The sequence below is a fragment of the Echinops telfairi genome, unplaced genomic scaffold (assembly GCF_000313985.2).
Source record: "Echinops telfairi isolate 266 unplaced genomic scaffold, ASM31398v2 ScPeMD7_7469;HRSCAF=8507_0, whole genome shotgun sequence".
Taxonomy (NCBI): domain Eukaryota; kingdom Metazoa; phylum Chordata; class Mammalia; order Afrosoricida; family Tenrecidae; genus Echinops; species Echinops telfairi.
The window spans coordinates 57,322,561-57,350,401 of NW_022111372.1; the positions used below are offsets into that span (position 1 = coordinate 57,322,561).

Below are 27,841 nucleotides of genomic sequence, written 5' to 3' on the forward strand. Positions count from 1 at the left end.
ATGTCAGGGAAGGTGAGCATCATCGAATGCCAGTTTAATAGAACAAAGTGTTGTTGCATTGAGGGAGTACTTTAATAGAGGCCCAATGTCCATCTGCTACCTTAATACTAAACCTATAAAATATGCACATAGATCTATTTCCCTAGCATCATATATATTTACATATGTACATGCCTGTATTTAGACCCCAATAAATGCCCTTTGCCTCCTAGTTCCTTCCTCTAGTTCCTTTTAGTTTCCTCTTGTACCACTATCATGTTCAGTCTTCATTTGGGTTTCAGTAATTCCTCTCAGTTACACTGGCCTTGATCAAGCCCTACCAGGCCTCCTATACCCTCGCCATTGAATTTAGATCACTTGTTCCCTTTGTGTGCAATAGAACAGCAAGGGGAACAGTGCAAGGAAGTCCCCAGGGAATATCAAAAATAGACTTGGGGCCAGGGTGTGGAATCTCATCAGGCTTGACCAGAAAACAATACTAAAGGTCAACAAACAAACCTTGAACTAGTTATAGGCTTTTTTTTGTTGTTGTCATTGTTGTTTTGTTTTCTTTTGTTGGTTTGTTTTACTCTGTCTTGTTTTTTGTGCATATTGTTATCTCTACAGGTCTATCTAGATTAGCTAGGTGGGATAAACAATCTGAAGGAGAAAACAACTGGATGGACGATTCTGGGGGTGGGGTGGGGGAGATATGGGAGAGGGGGAGGCGGGGCAAAGGAAGTGGGTGTTAACAACTCCTGGGCTGTTTTCTTTATATAAACCTCTTTCTTATACACGAGTGCCTCTCTGGATTTGTTTCTCTAGTCTACCCAGACTAACACAGTGATGAATCTGATAGTATCATAGTGACCTGGCCATGTAGTGGTTATAAGTCGGGCTTTGGTCTGCCATGGTTGGCAGTTTGAAACCACCAGACTGGCTTTCTACTCCCATAAACAATTACAGCCTCAGAAACATACAGGCGCCGCTGTGAGTCAGCACTGACTCCATGGCAGTACATTTGGAGGTTTGGTAGGGATTGGATTATAACCCCAAAGTAGGCGCTGTCAGTCCTAACTACTGTACCTCTGTTCTTTATCCCATTTAGGAATGTCTTTCTTTGTTATGCTAATGAGGCAGGATTAGTGTATGGGTGTTTTGAGTAAATTTCTTATAAAATATAAAAGGATGCATAGGAAGGCAGCAGACATGGGGAAGACAGATGCCAGGCCACACAGCGATCTCCAAAATAGCAGGAAGAGACTGGGGCAACTTTTCCCAGAGCTGACAGAGAGGGAGAGAGACTTCCCCAGGGCTGATGCTCTCAATTCAGACTTCTCGTCTCCTAAACTGTGAAAACACAAAGTTCTGTTTATTAAAGCCATCCTGTTGGGGTATTTCTGTAGTAGCTAAATAGGTATTTACATTTATTTCACAAACATTAATGTAGTTCTTAATATTTTCAAAACACTGTTGCAAGCCATTAATGAGCACAGCAAACCCATGAAGTTGCCTGGTTTCATTTTATATGTGACAACCCCCCCTTCTGGCCAAAAGAACACCCCAACACAACTCACTGCCATCAAGTTGATGCTCCCCCACAGTGACTCGTAGGGCGGGGTAGATCTATCTGCCCCTGTGAGTTTCCAAGACTGCTAAGTTTTCTTCGGAGCAGAAAATTCCATCTTTCTCCAGAGAAATGCTGAGCTTTCTGTTAGCAGCCCAATGCGTGGCAACTACACACCAGGATTCCATACATGGGAATGAAGGGAGGCTCAAGTGATAGTTAAGTCGATGGTCTAACAACATGCAGCTTGGTCGGTGGGACAGGGCCGCAGCCAGGTTGGCTTTCTCCCAAGCTCTTGCTCTTCCCCTAGGTCTCTGACGGGTGGAAGGCATCCGAGAGGGGCTGACATCAGTCACAGAACCTTGAGTTTGGAGTCATTTAAAGTTAGAAGAAGGTAATGAACAATCAACTTGGTTCTGATAAGGAGCATGCCATTTCTAAGAAATCACTTGAGTTTAAGGGAGGCAAAAGGGAGACGGGTGCATGGCTAACAGTGGCCTGTCATTACAACTCAGCCTTTCTTCCTGGGCCAGGATCTGTTGGAGCACCCAAGTCAGAGAACAGGCTATTTTTGTTTATATCATGCAAAACTTCATACTATTATCTACTCAAAACATTACCCTCATTTGTTATTACCCACAGAGGTACTACTCACAGTTTCTAGTGCCAAAGGGGAAAAAGCCAAGCTCATTATCTTACAACTTCCTATCTCAGGATGTAGTTATATAGGTAGTATGCCAAATGTATATGTGATCATTTGATGAATAACCATTGGTGTTGCCAGGTTTTTTCCCCCTAGTGAGAAAACAGCTCAGAAACCAGTAAGATTTGAAGGTGAAGTGCCAAGTTACAGGGAAATATTTTCATTGGCATCAGGAAGAGTAAATATTTATTTACATTACTAAATTTCAGTCCAGCACAGATAAAAATGATCAATTCTCGAGATTGTTAGGTAAAAGCGAATCACCTCTATTAGGTTTCTGAGGGTCTGATTCAACAGAAAGGTATTCATTTTATGAGTTCCATACATTTTTTTTTCTTTCAGAGAAGCTACATTAAAATAGCTAGCATTTTAGATACTTTGTTGGTCATTTAATTTCTTGATATACCGTTAAAAGCCTTGAGCAGTGGAAGTGTACAATGGAACAACCAATATAAAGTGGTGTAACCACTGTGAAAAGCGTTTTGGCTTTTCCTCAAACAGCTAAAGACAGTGTTGACCCAGCAATTCTACTCCCAAATATATCCTCAAAAGCACTGTCAGTAGAGCTAGCCCCCAACGTATACATGCATGTTCACAACAGTATTATTTCCTAGTAGTCAAAGAGTAGAAACAACGTAAACATCTGGCCTACCAAGGAATATTATAAACCCATGAAAAATTGACGTACTAATAAGTGTTACAACATGGATGAATTGCTAAGTGAAAAAAGACAGATAAAAAACCCCACCTAATCTATGATTCCATGTAGATTAAGTGTCCAGAATAGGTACATTCACAGCGAGGGAAAGCTGCTTAGTGGTGGCAAGGGTTGGGGGAGCGGGCTGTGATTTCTATTAGACACAGGGCTTCTGTATGACCTGTAATTAGGTAGTCCTGATGGCTTCACAACTTGTGAATACATGAAAAACTACCAAATTAAGTATTTTTAAAAGGGCGGATTTTATGGTATGTAAATTACATATTAGTTTTAAAATAAAGCAAAACAAAAACAAGGCTCCACTTGCCGCCCCCCCTCAAATGTATACAGTACATTTTCTAAAACTTTAAATAGCAGCTGTGTTGCAATAGGTAGGAAGGCCGGGGGTGGGGGTGGTGGGTGTGCAAGGGCTGGGGGAGAGAAGCAACTCATACAAGTCAACTGTGGTATACTAAATGATAGCAATTAACACTTAAGGAACCACCACCAGGTTGTGCTGACTCTTATCAACCTGGTAAGGCAGAGTAGCACTGCCCCTTTGGGTTTCTAAGATTTCTAAAAATCCTTATGAGAGTAGACAACTTCATCTTTCTCCCAAGCAACACCTGCTGGGTTTGAACCACCGACCTTGTAGTTAGCAACTCAAAGTGTAACCAAATATGCCACCTCAAAATAAACTCACCACTACTGAGTGGATTGTGACTCACAGTGACCCTATAGGACAGAACAGAACTGCTCCTGTGGGATTCCAGTGCTGTAAATTTCTGAAAATACAAAGCCTCATCTTTCTTCCAAGGAGCAGCTGCTGGGTTTGTACTGCTGACCTGGTTAGTGGCACAACAGGTGACTATACCACAAAACCAAAAAACCAAACGCAGTGCCACTGAGTCAATGCTGACTCATAGTGACCCTCTGTGAGTTTCAAACTGTGACTTTATGGGAGTAGAAAGTCAAATCTTTCTCCCATGCAGTTACTGGTGGGTTTCGAATTGCCAACCATGTGGATCGCAGCCCAATTCAAAACCACAACACTACTAGGGTTCCTTAACTAACACTAAGGCTTTATTGTATAAATATTGGGTGAAATGCTTTGGAATTAGTGATAGGTTTAATGTCTCCCCACCCTGCCCCAAGAGGTCTCTTCTTCTAATTCTTGGAACCTGTAAACATGCTCATGTACATTAACAAAAGGAATTTAGGTTGCTAATTACAATTAGCTAACTTTAAAATAGATTATCCTGATGGGTCTAATGTACACACACACACACACACACACACACACACACACGTCATTTAGTTGCTACTCAGTCATATCGAACCTGTGCAGGACGGTAAATAGAATAGTGCCTATGAGTTTCTGGGACTGTAACTCTTTACTGGAGTAGAAAGCCCTGGCTTTCTCCCATGGAGCTTTGCCACCAGGGCTCAGGGATCCTTGACAGTGGAAGAAGAGGGCAAAGTAGGAGAGCCAGAGATGTGACAGAATGAGAAGATTTAGCCACGAGAGACAAGAACAACAAGTAACTTAGAAACTGTAAAAGGCTGGGAAATACAATCTCTCCAAGAGCAAGGATACCTTGACTTTAGCTCAGTCACACTTTGGATTTTGAGCCTCCCAAACTCGGAATCATGAAATTGTATTGTTTATGCATCAATTAGTCTCTTCCCATCCAGAGCAAAGACGAGCGACTCACTGCTATCGAGTAAATGTCGACTCATAGAGACCCCCTGTGGGTTTCAGAGACTAACTGTTTATGGGGGTAGAAAGTCCAGTCTTACTCCCTCGGGGCTGCTGGTGGTTTTGAACTGCTGACCATGGCAGATGGCAGCCAGACTCATAACCCCTACACTACCAGGACTCCTTGAAGAAAAGTAAAGACGCATGGGAATGGCTAGCTCCAGTGACTAATGGACCAACCTTGGCCACCCTTCAGGCCTGGAACAGAATTCATCCTTCGGCCTAATGACAAACAAGTCTGGAAAGGGAACAGCAACACCAGGCAGGTGGGCAAGTTGGAATCCTCTCCACCTGGGAGCAAAAGGTCAGCATTCACCCAAGGGCAAAGTCCAGAAGGGGTCAAAAGGGAGCATGAAAACAAGAAAATCAGGGAGGAAGCAGGCTAAGCGGTTACATTGTGGGGACTGCAATCAATGACATGAAGTGTTCAATGGCAAACTGATTAGCTCTGTAAACCTTCATTCAATTCACCATAAAAAAGAAAAAAAAAAGGAAAGGCATTGCAGTAAGCCTTTACATGTTTTGTAACTTGTTACAGCAGCACTAGGAAGCAAGTAGTCAGTAGAAGTACAGGCCCGAATGAAGAGGTGGTCCGAATGAAGGGAATCAAGAGAAACAAGGAGACAGGGACAAGTGGGTGAAGAACTGATTCACAACCAAGTACTGATAGGTGATCTCCTGGGAGCCAGTGAATTGTGTAGGTCTAAGCCCATCGCAGGGGCTTCTCCCCACTGTTGCACTAAGACTGCCTTCTGACAGCTGTATTACCACGAGGCTTGAGAAGCATACTTAGCTAGTCTCTCTCAACTGGGCCGGGTTTTCATTTCAGTTTTCCTCTAAATTGCCTAGCGGTTCTAGCTGGATGTGGAATGACTTCCCTCTTCGGGCAGGGCAGGATGTTTTAGGGCCTGTCAGGAAGTGGTCCCAGCTCCCACCACTCTCGGAACCTAACCACCATGGGCAGTGAAGGCCCAGTGGGCAGCAGTAAGAGCTCGGAGACTGCCTTTTTCTGAGGTCCCAGTCACAGTGCCTCTAATAGCGCACTCAATAAATATTTGTCTCTTAATTAATATTTACTGAGAACTGATGATAGGAATTGCTCAAGGCCCTATCTCGCTTTACTGTAGTTAAGCCACACATCAACTCTTCAAAACAGATATCACCTCCATTTAATGGATGAGAAAGTTGAGGCTCCCTGTAATTTCTCTCCCTAGGGAACCTGGACAGTTTATCGTAATTTCCAGAATAAAAACACACTCGGTCGACTGTAGACCATTGCTATTCATTTTCTAAGAAACCCACCCTTCAAAGTTTCATCCCTGAAGCATCTCATTCCCTGGGGTGTTCTGGACTCTGCCCTCAAAACCAGGTAAGTTATTAAAACTGGATCTGGACTTAATGGGCTGCTTTCTGCCTACAGGGCCAGCTAATTAGTCTTAATTATCTCATTATAGATTCTAAGTATTTCCAGCTGCTTCTTTACCCCTTACTGCCCATCTCCCCTCCCCCCACCCCCACCCCCACGCCTACTTTCCAGATAGCCTCTGCCAAGTCATGGTCACAGGTGATACATTGATGTATTCTTCCTATCCATCAGGAACATTAGCTAGTTCAGATCATGCACCCCACCTGCTACATCTTTCTGGCCTCCCTACTTGTTCCTTTGTCTATGAGAACATATCTGCTTTGGTAAAACTTGGTACACATTTTAAAAATGGTATTTGATTTTCACGGATTACAGAACTGTACTCGATACCGATAGGGACAAATAATAAGACATGAATTTATTTCACAGTGGCTTGGGAAGTCATCCCTTATCCCTTCTTCAGACACCCAAACCTTGTATCATTCATTCTGTGCAGATAATTTCATTTCCTGATTGAGTACAAGGTGAATTAACAGCTTAGTAACAACAACAACAACAACAACAAAGGTGTAGTCAGAGGGCTACCAGTTACATGACTGACCTCGGGCAAGTCATTTAATCACCCTGAGCTTTAGTTTTCTAACAGATAAACAATGTTCTAACACTTATTTTATGGGGCTATTGTAAGAATCAAATGGGATAATGTACGTGAAAGTACTTTGCAAACTCTAAACTTGTAAGCAAATATCCACCCCAAACACCCCAAATCCAATCAGTCAATTCTGACTCAGAGTGGCCCTATATAGGGTTTCTGAGATTAGACATCTTTAAAAAAAACCCTATATTTACTTAAACATTTTACTATTAATTGAGAGTTAATACATTATCATTCCATAGGTCAATCATGTCAAGCAGAATTGTACAATTGCTACCACTTCAGTTTCTTTTTCTTCCTGGGCCCCTTGACATACTTTCCCTTTTATACCCCCACCCCCACTGCCCCTGAGACCCTTATTCTACTTGCTGTCCCTAGAGGTTCATCAGTCTTGGGTTTCATGAACTGAAACACAGAAAAGCATGTAACACAACTTCATGACGGTGACCTCCAATGACATAACACCTCTGAGACACACCCTTTAATATGGAAACAAACAAACAAAACAACAACCCCCGGGAACTACGGAAACTGTTGAAAACCAGATCAGGTCCAGGAAGCATCAACTGACACAAGTTTTAACTGTTCAAGTCAGATTTACGCCTTTGATCTCCTATACTCAACTCTCCAATGCACTGTTTAGTAACCACTTTCCTTCCATCCCTCAATTGGGAATATCAGGAGAACACCAGAGGCTTATTTCCTATTTTCCCACAAATAAATCTTGGGCTCCCACTGTCATCCATAGCCTTCTGCAAACGGGATTCTCACAAGTTGGGATCTGCTACTAATTCCTCTTTAGACTTTGGGTTATATGCGTTAGAATCCTTGGGTGACTGGTAATGGTTTGTTTCTTCCATGTGGGCTTAGTTGACATCTCACTGCGATGGCTGTTTGTTTGAGACTAGACATCTTTACGTGAGCAGACAGTCTCTTCTTTCTTGCTTGGTGCAGGTGATAGGTTAGAACCACTGACGTTGTGGACAGCAGCACCATCAGAGCGCTTTAAGTGAACATCAGTTATTATTAGCAAAGAAATGGAACATTTCCATCCTCTATTATTTTTATTTCTATATGTAGTAGCCATTTTTGGAATAACTCTTCCCTTTTCACTTAAGCCACTTGTTATTTAAAATTTCTCAAATTTATACTAGGGATATATTCAGCTATCAATTACCTAGTGTAAGCTAAAGCTGGATAGACACTATGCTACTCACAAAGGATGGTGGCAACATATGTACAAATTTGCTTGATACAATGGTATATGGATTGTTATAAGAGCTGTAAGAGCCTCTAATAAAATGATTTGTTAAAAAATTAACCTAGAATAACCCAAACTATGCTACTCTCACTTCTAAAGATAGGATATCTCTTAAAAAGTTTTATTGGCATATAGTTCACATATCATACAAATTAATTGTTCAATCATATTAAGAAGACTTGTCAAATTATTACAATCAAATTCAGAAATGTTTTCCTCCTACTCATTGTTGTTAGCTCCCCCATCTCCTCATATCCTCCCTTGCCATGCCCATTGGTAATTTATTAATCTAGTTACTCTCTCTATAGGCTTACTTAGCCTGGATTTTATACAGAAAATCATATAAAACACAAACAGGAAGAAAACAAAACCAACAACAATGACTAGACAAAACAGAAAAACCTCAATCAAAAAAGAAAACAGAAAATAATGAAAAAGGAAACAACTTTAAAATGGGTTAAAGAAAGGCCATTCACATCCTTGAACTATGTTCAGAGGGGCTTGTCCAGAGGCTTAATCCATGTGGGGACCCTGCAAATGGATTTTGGGCTTCCATTATCATCCATAGCCTTCTGCAAACCAGGTGTTCATAATGTAAGCTCTGATATCATCCCTCCTTCAGATTTGGGTTTTATTATTTATAATCCTTAGATTATACAGGCTGGTGTGCTTCTTTTGTGTGAAATTAAATGACACCTCACTCAGATGGTTGCTTGTATTAAGACAAGCCTTTAAGACCCAAGATGCCATTCTATCTGAAAGATGGGTACCATCTAGTTTCTACATCACACTTTGCTATAGCACCCATATCTTCAGTGATCTCTTCATGAGGGCGAGCATCAAGCAGGGCCACTGTCATAAGAATTAATTGCTCTTAGATTGGGGTTAGAATTAATTGAAGACCAAAAATCCATGCATGTATCTACGTTTCATGTGTCTTTGGTTCACTTTAAAAACATCGTTATAAAGATAGAACATCTCTTAACAACCACGATCATCATCTTACTATTAGCATTCTTAAGATCACTAAAAAATAGGACTGCTTCTTAAGAGAAGCCCTGTCCACTCAAATTCTACCTATATGCTTTCAATCTGAGTGGTTTAATATGAGGCAGGCTTCAAATAGTTCATGGAAAGTGGCATTAAAGGATAATATAATTTTCCTACAAACTTTTTGAAGCTCCTAGTCACATGTGGTGCAATTATGGAATGTTCTAGGGAAAACTGAGCAATTCTGAATTTGAAGGAGGTTAAACAAACTAATGGAAGTATCCTACTGTTAATATTTGTTTCTCCACACAATGAAAAGTTCTATTATAGCTCTTTTCCATAGTTCCCGTCTCCAAGATTTATCACCTGAAGTCACTTCCTTATTAATTAGAAAAATGGGGAGGATTTCATTTATTTAAGTATTTTACACTCACATGTATGCAACATGGTTGGTCACCAGTTTTTCTTGCATGTGTGATACTGTGTAGGTTTTTTTTCTGATTTTTTAAAAATCATTTTATCGGGGGCTCATACAACTCTTATCACAATCCATACATCCATCAATGGATCAACTGTGTCAAGCACATTTGTACATTTGTTGCCATCCTCATTCTCAAAACATTTGCTCTCTACTTGAGCCCTTGGTATCAGCTCATTTTTTTCCTCCCTCCCCACCTCCCTTCCTTCATGAACCCTTGATAATTTGTAAATTATTATTATTTTGTCCTATCTTACACTGTCTGACGTCTCCCTTCACCCACTTTTCTGTTGTCCATCCCCCAGGGAGGAGGTTATATGTAGATCCTTGTGATCAGTTCCCCCTCTCTACCCCACCCTCCCTCCACCTCCTGTATTGCCACTCTCACCACTGGTCCTGAGGGGTTCATCTGTCCTGGATTCCCTGCATTTCCAGTTCCTATCTCCACCAGTGTATATACTCTGGTCTAGCTGGATTTGTAAGGTAGAATTGGGATCATGATAGTGTGTGTGTGTGTGTGTGTGTGTGTGTGTGTGTGTGTGTGTGTGTGTGGGGGGTGGGGGGTGGGGGGTGGTGGAAGGCGGGGAGTATTAAAGAACTGGAGGAAAGTTGTATGTTTTATCGTTGCTACGCTGCACCTTGACTGGCCTGACTCCTCCACATGACCCTTCTCTAAGAGGATGTCCAGTTGCCTACAGATGGGCCTTGGGTTCCCACTCTGCACTCCCCTTCATTCACAATGATATGATTTTTGGTCTTTGATGCCTGATTCCTGATGCCATCGACATCTCCTGATCACACAGGCTAGTGTACGATATAAAAATACATTGCTAATGTTTTCTTAAGGGACTCTGGTGGCATAGTGGTTAAGTACTCAGCTGCTAATCGATTCAAACCCACCAGTCACTCCACGAGAGAAAGATGTAGCCACCTGCTGCCATAAAGATCTCAGCCTTAGAAACCCTGTGGGGTAATTCCACTCTGTCTTAAAGGGCTGCTAAGGGGTTCCAAGGCAATGGGACTGAAAAGGATGTTTCCTTTATGTCTTGAAAAGGGAAGATATACTAATGATAAAACACTTCCAATTCTATTATTTATACAAGTGAAAATTTTGTTTAATTTAGCCAAGGAGCAATTTGATAAAATGATACAACTGTTCATTGCCAAACAACCCCCCCATTTTCATCAGAAATACAACCTGGGGCATATAGCAACTAATTAAATTCATATGAAGTACAAATTATTGAATAGAAACCAAAACGCATTTCAAAGTAAATACCAATTAATGTGACACTCAATTTCTTTCCCCCTTCCTAATCACTCCAAAATGCATAGCTTATCAACAAAACATACTCAATTTATTTTGCAGGATTCAATTAGAAATATGTTTTATGGTTCAATCCAACAATCACACCCAATGCTTTGCAAGCAGGATGGTCAAGGGTTTTTTTCTATCTGATTCTTAACACCACAAACGGCTCCACCCTATCAATGATATAATAGTCCCGCCTCCAACTTTTCTCTGTTCTAATTTGAGCAGGATCTTCATTACCGATGTTTGGTTTCTGAGGTGCGTGCTTCCCTTCACATCATATTCTCTCTCCCTTCCTTGTTTCCATGACAGTGAACCCACAATAGAAAACGATCAAGTCATAGATACAGCTGTTCTGACAGCAATGCTCCCGTCAACCTCGTTTGTGAGACAAGGCTTCAAATAATAGAAACTGTGTTCAATAACACTCAACAAATGATTGGCTGTAAAGTAACATGCTTTGAACAGAGAGTAACAAGCAACTAATCTGGCACAAGAGTGGCCAAGTATGGCTAATCACTTGTGAAAGTAATCAGCCACTTGATCTGTTTTGTCTTACAGAGGCCAATGATCAAGTTCCTTCCAGAGAGAACCTGGCAGGCAGTGCTGTCCATGAGCCCTGACGATGGCCTCTTGGTTACAGTATACTCTTAATTGTCATTCATTCAGCAAATAGTGGCCGAGCACCCACAATGTCAAGGCAATGAAACTGGTGCTGGAGAAACAAGCAAAAGACAAAGCCTGTGTTCTAAAGGAGCTCAACAAATTTTGGGACGAGCAAATGATTTTTAACAGGGTTTATATATACCACAAATAATCACTCGATGCTTATAACAATTCTTGTAAATATTTTAAAAAAGGGAAACACTGATAAATAATAAAAGTGTTTCTTTTCAAACAACGGAAATGTTCCAAGAAGGTAGTTGCGATGGTTTTAAATTTTATCTGCATGCTCAGATTAATGAAAGAAACAAAATATTGGGTAACGAGAATTCTTCTCAAATTAACACAGAAAATTGGGAAGGGGGACTGTTATATCATTAATAAGGTGGGGCGGTTGGTGGTGTTAAGAATCAAACAGAATCAAATCGTTCAGTTTACTTAAACTGAGCACCTACTGTGCACCATGCACTTCTACATAGCCCATCGCCTTATTTTTTCCTCCCAGTGGGTTTTCATATTAAACAAAAGTAAATCTTCAAAACGGGAAGCATGGGGTACAGGGGCTTTCTGGGCTTCACCATGGCTTCTAATTCTCAATGCAACCACAAGTGCAGCAGTGCTGTAGTTTGGAGCATGAGCCCTTGTCCGGCTCTCCAAGGGCCACCCTGCTGTTTCAGTTATTGTAGGCGCCTCTGTCTGTGATACCCACACCGAAAAGGAGAGTGTTACCTGTTCCTCCATTTCCAGGTCCTGAGGATGTAAGTGTGAGGAACCTATTTTTAAGAAATCTCCTCCAGGTATTTCCTATAACTTTGTCCTGTAACCCTCCACCCCCTCCTCCTTACTTCTTTGATCTGACAGGTTATTAAAAAGCTTAAAAATAAAGCAATTACACCAGCCTGTCTGACCACGAGGTGTAGAAGGGATCAGATATCAGACATCAAAGAACTTAAAATCACATCAGTGGGTGCCCGCTCTACTGACACAATTACTGAAGACAAAAGTGTGCCTAAGCAAATGTGGTGAAGAGAGCTAACAGTGCCCGGCTATCAAAAGATATAGTGTCTGGGGTCTTAAAGGCTTGAAGATAAACAAGTGGCCATCCAGCTGAGAAGCATCAACGCCCACATGAAAGAAGCACACCAGCCTGTCTGACAGGACATGAGGTGCAGACAGGACCAGTTATCAGACATCAAAGAACTAAAAATCAGATCAGTGGGTGCCCACCTTCCCGATATGATCACTGAAAAAAGAGGTGTACATAAGCAAAGGTGGTGAAGAAAGCTGATGGTGCCTGGCTATCAAAAGATATAGCATTTGGGGTCTTAAAGGCTGGAAGATAAACAAGCGGCCAACTAGCTCAGAAGCAACAAAGCCCACATGGAAGAAGCACACCAGTATGTGTGACCATGAGTGGTCGAAGGGATCGGGTGTCAGGCATCAAGGAACAAGAAATCATGTCATTGTAAAGGTGGGTGAGTGCAGAGTGGAGACTCAGAGTCCATCGGGTGGCAACTGAACACACCCCTGCTGAGGGGTTTTGGGGAGGAGATGAGCTAATCAGGGTGCAGGGTAGCAATAATGAAACATATAACTTTCCTCTAGTTCTTTAATGCGTCCTCCTCCCCAATATCATGATCCCAATTTTGCCTTGCAAATCTGGCTAGACCAGAGGATGTACATTGGTACTGATAGCAACTTGAAACACAGGGAACCCAGGATAGATGACTCCTTCAGGATCAGTGGTGAGAGGGGCGAGGCCTGGAGGGTGAAGGGAATGTGGGGTAGAAGGGGGGAACCAATTATAAGAATCTAAGTATAGCCTCCTCCCTGGGGAATGGACAGCAGAGAAGAGGGCGGAGGGAGACGTCGGACAGGGTAACTTATTACAAATCTATAATAATTTATGAATTATGAAGGGTTCAGGAGGGGGGGGGAGTGAGGGGGAAAATCAGCAAACGATATTGAGGGCTAAAGTGGAGAGCAAATGTTGTGAGATTGATGAGGGCAACAGGTGTACATAGGTGCTTGACTCAGTGGATGTATGTATGGACTGTGATAAGAAATGTACGAGCCCTCAATAAAATAATTAAAAAAAATAAAGCAATTAAATTTTCTTTCTTAAAAAAATGATTTTTATAGTCTGAGGAATACATTATACAGGGGTTTCGAGGTCTTCTTTAATGCTTGGGCAACTGAGAAAGCACGCAGGTAAGCTCCTTGAGGGCAAGGGCCAGTGTGCCTGCGTTTTCTTTGTCTTGCCATCAGAGTTCAGCTTCGTGTGCTCTCTAAATGATTGGCAAGGTCAGGGGCAAAGTGTCTGGGTCTGCTTGTCTTCTCTCCATGCCAGCAGACAAGAGGTAATTCCAGCCAAAGCGCTGTATGCAAAACTGTCACTCAGTTAGGTCTCCCACTTGCCTAAGGTAGCAGATGATTGGGCTTTGCATGCCTGGTTTACACTCTTCAAATATTTATAGACAGTTCTCTGTGCTGCCAGCCCTAGTTGTCACTTAGCCAAGTTATACATACATGGTTCTTTTAATCTTTCCTTAGAAATCAATCTCACTAAGCTCCTTAATCATTCTAGTTGCATATTTCTCAACTTTGGGCTGTTAGTCTTTCTGGTAATTTTTTTCCTGTTGAAATGCATGAAAACAATACAGATGTGGCACAGAGAGGGGTCAGTCACCCAAGGGCCAATGCATTTTATAGGCAAAATTAAGTTATTTTATCTTTTTTCCTTTTTATGATCATGCTTTAAATGATATTTAAGTTGATGGATCAATCAATATAGTGCAAGAGAAAGGTAGAAAAAAGTATCATCAGTATTATATTCTCCAAGGTTGACTTTGCCATTGATTGTATACTCTTCATGTGGCTCATCCCGATTACTTTAGGTTGCAGTATTAAAATTCAGGGGCAGGCTGCAGGAAATGGGAACTCAGAGTGACCTGGCCACAAGAGACTGGATTAAGTGGCTATTCTGAGGTACTGTGTGCCTGCAGTTAATTCTGGCTAACTTTATTCAACTTCTCAATGAAAAAAAAAAAGTTAAAGATGGGCTTATTTTTCACATTTAAGTACATTGAAGAAAACTGTAAACTCATCAGAGCTGGGGCAACATTACCAGACCAAGTGGATACATCATCTTCATGGTCCTTTTCCTTTGATCTTAGTCTTCTTTAAGAGACCAGGGTTCACCTGAGTTGTGCCACTTTGTTTGGATGGAAATATAACACAAAGACATTTAACAATTTAGTTCCCATCTCTTTTGGTGCAGTTCCCTTCCAAACATAATTTTGAAGTAAAGAATCAGGGAGAGAGTTGAGTATCATGTCACTTTAAGTACACAGATTTTTCCCTTTTGGCTCTGCTACTGATAAGTGTATTTTCAAAGGCGGAGAACACTGTGAAACATGGCAGGTTCTAAAGCATTAAGTGTTTTACTTATTAGTACTCGACTTCTTTTTTCCTGCAAGTAGATTGTTGAGCCCTGATTAATGCAGCTCAGTCTTAACCTTACCTAGATCTACCATCAAAAGGCGCGTGAGGGCTGTGTAGAAGGTTGTTCGGCACCTGAAGTCACTGAGGCTGTAATATTCACTGACGCCAAGAAAGGGGAAGTGTTCACTCTAAGGAGAGCAGAAGAGCATCCCAGGTTACTGCCAATGCTTTCTCTAAACTACCAGAACAAGTCTAGTCATTAATTGTGGAAATAAGACTTACCGTGTGGTTTTTGAGCATGAATTTCACGGCATCAATCTTCACAAGTTTTTTTAAAAGGATATAGGTAATAGACGTTAAGGAATCTCGGGAACTATAACTGTCTTATCAATATATGATAAATCAAAATAAAACTGAACGATAAAGGCAGGAATTTCTACATATGAAAAATAAATACTATTTCTACAGAGTACACCTATAGGGATGTCTAATTCTGTTAATCCATTATTAAGCAGTGCAATTACTTTTCATATCTTATACATATTCTAGTTATGGAAAGGAAGAATGAATTTTATAATTAAGATGAGAACTCCTTTAGTATTAAAGTTTTGATAGTAGAAAATTAAAACTGCCCCTTTTTAGTATTTTGAGTAAAACTTGAGAATTTTTTTTACTTAAAAGTTACTTCATAATGAAATAATTATAAAAGACCCAGAATAGGCTATCAAGAAAGCGAAGATGATTCAATTTTAAGAACCTGTGGGACAATTTAGTGCACACTTGTGGCTTTGGCTGGGGAAGACTAACATCAAAGTACAGTTAGGAGGCTACAGCAGAAGGATGTCATCCAGTGTTGTGTCTGGCCTAAAAGGATTAATACTTCTCGAACAGCTTCTTTGTGCAAGGTACTGAACATACACTTAATCACCCAATCGTCACCATTACGTTACATGTGAATTATTATTTTTATTGTATAAATAAGGCCCCAGAAGCCCAGAGAAATTAAGATGCTTGCCCAAATTATCACAGCTAAGGTTATCGTGATCTGAGCTGAGGTTTGACTGCAAAACCATGAATCATTCCAAGAATAATTTAGTTCAGAATGAGCATCCGGGTGACAAGTCACAATAACGATGTCTAAAATCATTTCTCGTATATGCTGTCATCCAAGAAAGGCTTTAAGAACATTGACTCAATGTGTAAATACTCCTCTTCGCCCTGGTCATGTGTTTTTACTGCAGTTGGAGCATGTCCTGGCTCTACTTGACGTGTGTTCATGCCTTCCTCTTCCTTGTAGGTCTATTCTTGTTCAGTGAAAACACTGGCTGCTTCCTTTCCCTTCCCATGGTCTCCCATAATACACAGCTCTGGAGGCACCTCTACGGAGTGGCCCTGATGGGTCTAGTGTTACGTTCTAGTCACTTGGGCATGGCTGTGAAAGAGTGGAAAACACATTGGCACACAAGTTAGGAGACTTGGGCTCTAGGCTTGACCACACCATTCAACCAGCTGGAAAAGTCTGAGCAATCCACTCAGTCCCTCTGAGCCTTAGTTTTGCTCTCCAACAAAGGAGCAAGTCCCTGCCAAAGCTATCTCAGAGGACTGCTGGAAGGCTCAGATGAGGAAAACATGTTTGTCACTTATAAACCAGGAAGGAAGATATGATGATGCAGAGAGTTAATGTTTCTGGAATGTTTACTACCTGTGAGGTTAATTCTCCTAATTTCATGAGCTGGCGGGAATTACTTCTATTTCTTTTCAGATGTGGAAACAAACTGAAAATAAAGAGATAGATGAACTTGTCAAAAGGCATACAATGAGTCTGGTTTAGAGCTAAATCCCTTTGAGGCCAAAGCAGCCACCCCAGCTGCACCGGAAGCAGCTCCTTTTGGCAGCCCTCTACACTGGACTGCACCCTTTCTAAGGGCAGGACCTGCCTTTGCAGAGTTTTTCCCCAGTGGGCCTCAACGCATCGTGTCTTTCTAGGAAGCTGAAGGGCAAGAGGATCAGGGTTGAGAGGCAGCAGGCCCTATCCTGCCTGAAAAAGATGTGGATGTGATGATTCTTCCGTGTCAATCACTGAGCAGAAGAACTGCCACTCAAATGCCACGCAGTTAAACAGGAGTAGGGATCAATACACTAAGAAATATCAAGTAATTACCAAATACAATTCTCTTAAAATTGCAAAGTTAAAAGTGACAGAGTCTATGGGTAATAAGCATGCTGCCATTAATAGGCCTCTTCCTGTCAGTGCCGTTAATAAACAGCAAGTCATGTTTTGACAATAGAGTATTTATGGGAGCAATAAACAGCACATTCACAGGAAGAACCTCATCTGCCAAAGACACATTCTCTGCAGAATTGCATCTGTGCACTCTGTACCGAAGCCAGCCTCGCTACCTTTTAATTACATTCTAACAGAGCAAAAAAATTAAGAATAGATTTTTACCTTTTTTCCCAGTAAAGAAAAAAATGGAAATTTCATCTGCATATTTATGTCCCATAAAGGAATTCGATTCAAAACTGGTGATGGTCCTTAAGAGGGTCTGCAGGGTTTATTTTTATTTCTTAACAAAGGCAAGTGGATACAACATTTTCATGACCTGTATATTTTTGTTTTCTTCTCTCAGGGACGGGGGTGGGGGTGGGAGGTGTTCATGTACGTTCTGTTATTTTGGTTGGGTGGGAACATTAAATTATGACAGCTTATTCTGTGCAGTCTTTCAGAACAGCTAATAGCAGTAAATGTGGCAACAGTGGTAACAGAACTAACAATAGTAGGTAGGTGTTTGAGAAGAGAATTTAGAAAAGGTCACACATTGAGCACACATATGGGAGAGCCAAGAATCAAACATCGGACTGTTCGATTTTAATGTACAAACAGAAAACCTAACCTTTCTCCTGAGGCGCGACTGGTGGGTTTGCAATGTTGACCTTGTAGTTAGCAGCCCGATGCATAACCCATTATACCAGTGGTTGTCAACCTTCCTAATGCCAAGACCCTTGTATTAGTCTAGGTACTTTGGAGAAACAAATCCACAGCAACTCATATATAAGAGAGAGTTATGTAAAGAAAAGGTGCATCACGAAAACATCCCAACCCAATGCTGCCCAAGCCCACAAGTCCAACATTAACCCATTAACCCAACACCAGTCCACAAAGTCCTCCACCTCACAAAACAGAGGCAATGATGCCGACTGTAGGAGGAAAGCTGAGTCAGTAAACGAATAAGCATCTCAGCTGTCTCCACACGGCTGCTCCAGCACCCAGGGCTGGGATAGGTCCATGCGGCTCCTCCTTGGGGATGTCTTGTGGGACGTCAATCTTGCAAGCTGAAGCAGGGAGCTGCTAAGGCAGCTGCATCCTGGTACAACCATCACAAAGCAAGAGACCCGAGAACTAGAAAGGCGAGGCTTCACCACCCATTTATCCCTCCGCCTTTCAACCAGCCCCACATGTGATTATCGGCCAGGCTGGCACAATTAACTAACTCACCCTTTAATACAGTTCCTCATGTTGTGGTGACCCCCCAACCATAAGATTATTTTCTTTGCTACTTCATAACTGTAGTTTTGCTACTATTATGAATCGGGCAACCCCTGTGAAAGGGTCGTTTGACCCCCAAAAGGGTGGCAACCCACAGGTTGAGAACTGCTGCATTATACCATCAGCACTCCTGTCAAAAACTCTAGCAGAATGAAAAAGTCCAACAGAAGAATCTTAGGGGAAACTTATAATTACTCCTAAGTAACAGATGCCGTTAAGGCTTGGCCAAGCAACAGGAGGCGAACAATAGTTCCCAATTCCCATTATGCACAGCTTTGAGCTATAAAGAAAGGAAAAAATAGAACTCTAATCTGTAATAATTTATAACCTAGCAAACATGAACAACTAGTGAACACTGAGCTGCAGTCATAAACAGACTCACAGGTAAGAACTGAAAACAAAGGCTGATAGGAAAGAGTCTGAAGAGAATGATTAAGTACCGAGTTAAACTGATGTGATAGAATTGGTAGTACTAGTTACGTTAGTATTCTTTGATAATGTAAATATATTGTTACATATTTATTAGTTTATTTGCACTTATATTACAAAACACTAAGCTTTGCTAAGTGACAGTGACATTAGATTTTTATTATTATAAAGTCTCATTGTCTTCAAGTAGATTCCTGTTCATAATGACCCTAAAGGACACAATGGAACTGCTCCTGTGGGTTTCTGGAACTTTTAAGCAGTTTTATTGGCACATAATCCACACATCAAACAATTCAATAGTTCAATCATTATTGTCAGTCTTTAAGGGAGGAAAGTCTGGTCTTTCTTCTCTGGAGCAGTTGGTGGTTTTGAACTGCTCATCTTGTGGTTAAGCAGCCCAAATGCATAACCTACTACATCACCAGTGTTCCTATTATTATGATGTACTGTAGTGTTAGATAATATTGGTATTACTTCACTGAATCTGTATAAGACCACAAGCAATAGCTGACAATCCTTCTCGAAAGAAAGAAAGACAAAAAACCCAAACAGGCTCAGAGAAGTTAAATGACCAATGTTTTTTGGCTAACACAGGAACTGATGGTTACAACTACCACTGGATATTAGCTACACTATGGTGAATCTTTTACCAAGAACTGAAAGTATGAAAGAGACCTACATGAGAGAGAATGGCGTATGTGATGACTCAGTGAAAGAAGAAGGGTGTCAAGGGGAAGGTAAAATAAGTTTCCTTGGCACAAATATACAGTACAAATTGCGGTTCCGTGGAGGATCTGGAAATTAGTTATGGGAACTCAATAAGTACCGTTAAAAGGACTCAAGTTCAAAGCAATAACTTTACTTTGACCTGAGAAGCCAGGGGATGTGATTCTGCGCTTACGGGAAGAGGACTGATCAGATCAAAACTATACTTGGGAAGGTGATCTTGTGAAGCCAGAATCTACAGAACTTGACGAAGGTCTGAATAAGGGGGCTATGCAAGTGTAGAGATGAGTCAAACATCTGATTCTAGAATAAAAACAAACAGAGCAACACATTATGAGATAGGAGCTTTTCCATGGAAAACAGAGACAGAAAACAAAGACATAAACCAACATTTCTTTTGACGAGAAATGTTAATAGAACTATGCCTGAGGGATATATGCTGATACTAGTTTTATTTAACATTCTAACAGACCATCTGGAGATGGTGGTATTCACTGAAATAAACCCATGCATTTTGATCCTACATGGCAAAGCAGAATTACTACTGTTCGTTAGTAAATATTACTTGTAACAGAAACGCCCACTTTTACTTCTCTCCTGCATCCTTATTTCATTCTACACCTTTGCATTGTCTCCATTCTCTACTCTTTCCAGATGCACAGGTCATTTGAAATTCACCGCCCCTACCATGGTGGTAGGATCAGTGATGGGGTGAGGATGTTTGGTCTGCACATGACTTGGGAATTTGAAAAGTTGTGTATTCTTGTTTTATATGTATATATCTAGATCTAAATGCTCTTCATCAATAGGTTCCCTCCCTTCAACACAGCCATGTTAAAAATGCCACACATTGGGGTTATTTCTCGTAAGGAGATGTTCAGAATATCAGTATGCAACTTATTTACACGAAAATTTTAAGTACCAGTTAGAATTTAAAATCTTTGGGAAGACGGTCTATCCAGAATCAATGTATCTGGCTACGTTCATTTGTCTTTTTGCTCTGTGCTAAGTAAATGCTTAATTAACATTTGATGAAGTGAATGTCATCAGAAGTCAATGGAGTAATACAAATCATTAAGATGGGTACAGACTTATTTCAAAAATCACTCTTTCATTCCTATTCACGTCCTTCAAATAAGCACAAATGAAATGGTGAAAGGTCTGGATAAATGAAATAATCATGGTGAACAAGTGGCTCTGACAAAAGGAGCGTCTGCCTAGCAAAAATGAAAAAAAAATTGATAGCTTTATGATGCATGTTGATAAGGGCTTTCTACATTCCTGGTAGACAGCAAATAAGGGGAGAACACTAAAGTCTTAGTGAGCTAGTGTGAATTTCCTCTCCATGCAGGGCTGGCTTCATGGACAGTGATCTGTGTACTTGCACAGAGGCCTCACACTTGCAAAGTTCTATGCTCAGTTTAATGGTCTGTTGTTGAGGTCTTGAAATTCTTAACACTTTTTTGAACAAGAGACCCCACATTTTCCCTTTGTAGTGGGCCCCATGAACTATGTAGGTGGTCCTGTAGTTACAAGGAGAGGTCATTTGACTCTTAAGAATGAAGTTAACAGTTATCCATAAGGTACAAAAATGGGTCTGGATACATTCATGAATTGAAGTAGAATTCTTTTATGAGGTCTATTTTTTTTTAAAAACAAGCTAAAGATATTTTGTGTTTTCTCAGACCTTTGAGGATGATGTAATAGAGGGCAATGACCAACAGAGGGCCTGAGAGAGAATCGTTTGAGTTTCTTTCTTAGTGTCTCTCTGAAACCCAAAGGGAGATGTGCTGCCTCTATAAACCTGAGGAGATAAGGACTGACCGTGGAACATTGGTCAATTATGTTTTAAATGCAGAAAAACATGAGCTAATGATTAACAAAGAGAATTTCAGAATAAATGTTAAACCTTTTCCTCCCTTTTCCTTAGCATTTAAGCCTAAGGTAACGTACATGATTCTGTTTTGTTTCCCAGGCACTTCTTCATTCTAACCACGTGGACAATCTCCCCCTTTCCCTGTTTAGATATAGAACAACATTTCTGACCAGTGAATATTTCGAAAAGGGCAGGGGATCCCCAAATGTTCAACCTGACCATGGGAAGCTGGACCTGGGCTGAGCCACCTCAACTCTGTACATGTAAGAAAAAGGTAAGAACCAGAAAATTTTGAAGTTTACTCTTGGAAATTTAAAGACTGGATGAAAGAGTTACTCAAATGCATTTTCTAAGCTTATTTGCCCCATGTATTGAATCTGATTTTTAAAAAAGTTTTCTCTCAAAGGAGTCACTGCATTTTAAAATTACAATAGTCTTATAAAATTGAAAGTGTCAAATATGGCAAACAGCAACCCAAGGGTAGAATGCAAAGACCATCGATCTATCCATAGTTACAATCTGGGGATTTGTTTCATGGCCGTCTTTCCCTGCATGTTACTACTGTAGGGGGCTGAAACATCAAAAACCACACCCACTGCCACCACAGGTATTCCAGGAAGCAGACAGTCTCACGGTCTCCTGCAGAGTGGCTGGTGGGCTTGAACCAGGGATCTTGTGGTTAGCCCAACATCTAACCAACAGCACCACTAGCTCTCTAAAATGTCAAGCCTACCTTTCCCCACTGAGAACTAAGTTCTATTGAGAGGTCCTTGTGGAAGAGGTACCTGCGTATTCTGTTTAGAATATACAATCCAGCTCTATTTTCTAATTACTTCAAGGCAGAAGTTCTCGTATAGGACCCAAGCTGCCAATATCATCAGCATCATCTGAGTCTAGTTAGAAAGGCTAATTATCAAACCTCAACAGAAGACCTACTGAAACAAAAACTCCAGAGAAAGATCTAGCAAAGCCTTCTAAGTGATTCTGACATTCACTAAAGTTAGAGATTTCTGCCTCAGGGCAACTGAACACGAAGCTTTTAGCACTTTCTAAAAATGAGGCTCTTTTGTGGTTTCATTGGTCAAATATAAGAACACAAAGTCGTTTTAACCACCATAAACACTTCACTCTGAAGCAGATTAAGGGCGGGGGAGGGACAATAACAGCAACAACATAACCTCTGAATATTAATATCTTGCATAACTGTTTCTATTGCTGAAGGGTGCCATCTTATTTTTAACACAGGAACAGTGCATTGCTTTAAAATCAGCATTCAAACCCACATTATAATAAGGCATCGATTGGAAACAACAAATATGCATTAGGTAACCAGCAACGCACTGAAATAGATACACCACTCACGTATTCCATTATGTAAATGAATTCAAAGATATTTCACAACTGATCAGCTGGAAGGGACATAATGATTTATAATTCAAATAACTGAGCACTGAAATCAAATTGAGCTAATATATATTTCTAAATATGCAAACCTGAAATAATTGTTAAAAAATATAAATCAATGTATCCATGTTGAGCTCATTCATATCCCTTGATGTAAAGTGTTAAAGATTTTAAACTTTTATTTAGCAAGTTTTCTGAAAATATGAATTAAAAAAAAATTAACTTTAGAAGAAATGCTCAAAAGAAATAAAACAGCTTGTAATATAGACAGTTATAATTTTAGGATTAAAAAATATCTAACATTTTATGATGAGAATCTTAAAAATAGATACAAGTAAATTAGACATTATGCAAATTATACAAAAAAGAATACAAATCAAATTGACTTCATATTGAGCTTCCATTTCAATTTAAAATATAGGGCATATCTAAACAATAGATATACACTATGGAATAACATAGGTTTCTTTCCATATAATGTGCTTTCGGAGTAATTCATTGTGAAAAGGCCGGAGTTTGCAATACTAGGAAGTACTTATAAACCACTTCATATGTTAGAAATAAAGAGTATTTCAGCATTATTATTAAAAAAATATATAGGTTGGTTTTTTTTAATAAGAAAAATACATATCTTTAAAAGCCAAAATGACCACTGGAATTGGGTTGTACATCACTTTCCTGTAAAAAGGAAAAACAGCCTGGACAGGTGTAATTTATCATTTTTCTGATTTAATATCAAAGAAATATATTAAAATAATAAAAAGAATCCTGAAATCCTCAAAATTTGTAGTGATAAATAGCCCTCCCTGTCTTTATTGCATTATACCTACTAACAGAAATATTGCATGGTGGATTTTGCCAGACAAGGACGATTATTTTCCAATAAAAAGTTGCATATTAAATTCCAGCACAAAAGTGGGTGTCTAATACTTTGGAAATCTTTTATGGTTTGCCAAGGAACACAATTTAAACTTAACTAATACAAACATATTCCTGGAGTGAATCTATATTAAAGGTTTCCATCCAACTCCACCCATTTTCAGAATGTTGTTCTTACCTTAAAATATCAGCTAATCTTGATGGTTAACTAAACCAACACTTATTTTTCACAGCTCCTCTATACATGATAGTTGACATATAAAAGACAACTAACTACATGCTACTCTCTTACTGCCCAAAACACAATAATGTCAGTTTCACTCTGAGACAGATGATTTTTGGTTAAAAAAATCTGTTGGAGAGAACAATCTAAGCATTTAATTATAATGGAAAATCTTACTATAGAATAAAAAAGATGTTAATTTGGGAGGGCTAAGCATCACAGAAGTGGTCATAAAACTTACAATTTTCTTCCTACTAATCCTTTGTGCCTCTTAACTAATGAAAATAATGTCTTTTTCAACAGAAGAATATTGAAAATGTATTTACTCTGAGGATTCAATCTTCATAAGGTGGCATTTTTAGATGATGTTGACCTTAAAATTAGATAACACATTTTGCTTGAGAACAAGACCTTCCTAATAGTTATGAAAAATAATGAACTATAACCACATTTGATTACATTTTTCTTATTTAATAAGTGATTAACCTGGGTGGGTAGAATATAACTTTCTCTGGTTAGGGATCTATACATCCATATAAATTCAATTGTGACTCTGAATAAGTGCTTCCTTGCATGCGGCCAATATAAATAAACCATTCAAGAGAACACACTTAAAGAGAGGGGTAAATGAAGGCATTGTATATAAAAATCAACCAACCCATCAACCCACCCACCCCCAAACCTGCAAAAATGATAAACAAGGAATATACTGGCCAACAGAAAGCACACTTGGGGTTGACGACATATAACATCAAACATATAGCGAAAAGGATATCCAACAGAAAGGTCACTCAGGAACTGAAGAGTCCTTGAAATTACAGGCTCACATCTTCCCCAGTATTTAAGGTTTGTAACACTAAAACATAAACAACAAACACAGGTTTTGACTATAAGCAAGACAATTGCTTGTGTAGGGAGAACCATGGAAATGATACGTAATTTAGTATATATAAAAAAGACTGCTATGAACTTGTATGTACACTCTTGTACATTAGATGATCAAAGTCACAAACATCTCTTAAAGAGGAAAGCAGTTTCAAAGACCAATAGAATGTGCTTTTTCCCTAGCACATTCAAATTATACACAATCAATCTACAATGAACACTATTCTCCAAATAGCATTGTGTGAAAGAAGGAGTTAAAGAGGGAGTCAAACAGAAGTTCATTTGTTGTTAAGAAATCAACCACCAAACTGTTAGGCTCACTTATTGTTGAAGTGGCTCTGAGCCATACTTCTACCTCTGTTCTCTGTATCTTCTGTTCTCTGTACCTATCTCTTTTCTCATTAGCAAGACAGGGTGCTCTGTCCACACACAGTGCCACGGAGGAGGCATGTACGTATAGAAATGTCAGAGTATAAACTAGGTAATTCTGAAAGTATTATAAAACTAGTTGAAGGATAGTCTTCCATGAATAGCCATAGGTTTCTGCTGAAACCACTAAATGGCCTGATTTAAGGTAATTCGATCTTTCTTAATTATTCAAATCACAAATACTGCTTAGTTGGTTTTAAAATAACAGAGAGAGGGAGAAGAGAGGAGAGGAGAAAACCACAAAACTTTCTAAGCGGCTTGCAGAGTTCGGTGTAGTAAACTTTTAAAAACCACCTTTTGATGTTGTTTGAGTATCCTCACACACTACAATGTTGTTTAGATGGTATTTTAGTTTTAAATATATGAATTAACTTTCAGTTAAGTACAGTGTAATATCCCAAGAATTAGAGGATGATTTAAAAACAAACTTATTTTAAAACAATTTGGTATCTGTGAAGAGATTTAGACACAGTAAAGAGAATTAGAATCAACTTGACGGCAACCACCAGCAGCACAACATATTAGATTTCAAACAATAAAAGAAAAACCAAAGAGCCAAAGGAAGAACTTACATTTTCGTCATGAATGTTTCTAGAACATGGTTGTCATCTGTTATTCCTAAAACTTCTGACATACGGGCATATACCTGCATGAAAAAAACTGCATTGTTAAAAGCCTAATATTAACATGTTTTCAAAAGTCTATTCAAACTGGACAAGTGGAATAGAAGATGTAAGGCTTTGTTGTACCCATGCTGTAATAGGGAGGAGGGGAGAGTAACAATCAAAACGGCTTAATTTAACTTTGCTTCTTTTAAAAAAGTACTTGGTTTGAACCTCCCCCCCCCCCCCCACCAGATAATACTTTCTTTTCTTTCAAAATGGTACATCATCCCTTTCTCAAAGATGGGGACAAGCCTGCAAAGGACGAGAAAGTACAGTGCCTGGAAATATGGCTCTAACACAACAGAAGCTCCATTTGGTCTGGATTGCAGCAAACATCAAGTAACACAGGGTCATGTAAGGCAGGCATAAAACCTGTTTCAAACATTAATGGAAGGCAAACAATTTAGAGAGATTTTTTTAAGTGTTCCTCAATCTCCCAATCCAGAAGCAGGTCTTACTTTCCATGCTGAAATGGAAGGCCCATGCTGAAGGATTCTAGGCTGGGAATCCACTGAGTTTTCAGTAGGGAGTACTGATTGCTGAGATTGGGGTACAAGATTTCAGTGCCAATCCCAGCCACAGTATGCTTGCAAACATTTCACTCCAATGGAATGTGCCCTCGGAGTCTGGCAAAGCTGAGCGCTGGGTTGACCTCTTTACTCTCTGGTGCGCTGCGTGATTTTTCTTCTGTAATTTGATCCCCAGTCATTGTATTTTACCTTTTCTATGGGATAGCAGTTTGGCTGCCACTTCCTTTACCTTCTGTTTTGTGTGTGTGTGTGTGTGTGTGTGTGTGTGTAAGCAGCAGTCTGACATGATAGGTCATGAAGGCAAAAGAAAAGTTAAAGGGCCCCAAATCATCCAGAGTTACAGGCTTATACAGGGGAGAAACACCGTTCCTTGTAGAAATCTCAAGTTCGGACTTCATCACTATTCAAAGCAGAAGCTTGTGTTCAAGTTTCCACCTTGGTTCCACGTGCAGAAGGTCCCTCAGGCTGTCAGAGTGAATTTCAGGGAAAGGTGAGGGTATAGAGGCAATTGAGGGAAGTGGCAGGCATGTGGAGAGAGACGGAAGATGGGGGTTCAAATTCCTGACGTCTCTTCTGCTGACTGACTTCTGGGGCCTACTCCACCTTGACTGTCTAGTAGGGTGGGCATTGTCTTTTATAGGCTGATGCTGTCACTGTAGTTTGTCAGATGCTTGGGGGAGAGGGAAAAGGGCAGAAGGAACCTAGGGAATGGTATGTCGAAAAGGAAGATTCCCAATCTCAGTGATCTAAAACCTTTCTCATGAATGAGAACTCATGGGGCCCCAGGAAAAGCGGATCCTGGCAGGGTTAATGGTAACTGCAGGCCCTTCACAAGAGGCCGACATACCGGTCCTCACCATTTCCCTCGGCTTCAGTCGGCCTGAAGGGCTAGTGTGTCACTGCAGCTTCTCAGACCTCTACCTGCTCACGTGGAGCTTGTTTTGCCTGACTCAGCTTCCCCCTCTCTTCCGTATCACTATTCAAACGCCACTTCTGAGGAGGCTTCTTCTGGCTTCGTGCTCCCACAGTGTGCGGTCCATTCCTCCGTCACCGTGCTGCGCACACCAGGATTGTTTGGTTGTCGTCTCCCTGACTGCCTCGGCACTCCGGGAGGACGGGTCCTGTGCCTTAGTCCTAGTGCCCCAGCACCTACTCAGTGTTTGTCAGGTAAATAACGCATGTGTGCTCAATGTGTAACGGCAAGGGTCATGAGCTGGATCCACTGGGACGACATTATAATGTGACTGTTACACAGACAATGAGAAACGAAGGAAGGTCTCCTTAGGAAGCATGTGTTGAATTCCAGGGACAAAAGACACCTGATCATAAATTAAACAGAGAAGACAGAGAGACAGAGAGACAGACAGACAGACA

At 40.3% G+C, this 27,841-nt stretch overlaps 1 protein-coding gene across 1 annotated transcript in view; it reads right to left on the reverse strand.

The window, feature by feature from the left end:
- Positions 1 to 27,841, reverse strand: part of RANBP17 (RAN binding protein 17) — a 403,303-nt gene that overhangs the window by 110,719 nt on the left and 264,743 nt on the right. Inside the window, exons 14-17 of the mRNA XM_004697128.2 lie at positions 25,845 to 25,918; positions 24,734 to 24,814; positions 15,157 to 15,220; positions 14,954 to 15,062 (exon numbers count right to left, since the gene is read on the reverse strand). Coding sequence (XP_004697185.2) covers positions 14,954 to 15,062; positions 15,157 to 15,220; positions 24,734 to 24,814; positions 25,845 to 25,918 — 328 coding nt within the window. The remainder of the gene's footprint in view (positions 1 to 14,953; positions 15,063 to 15,156; positions 15,221 to 24,733; positions 24,815 to 25,844; positions 25,919 to 27,841) is intronic.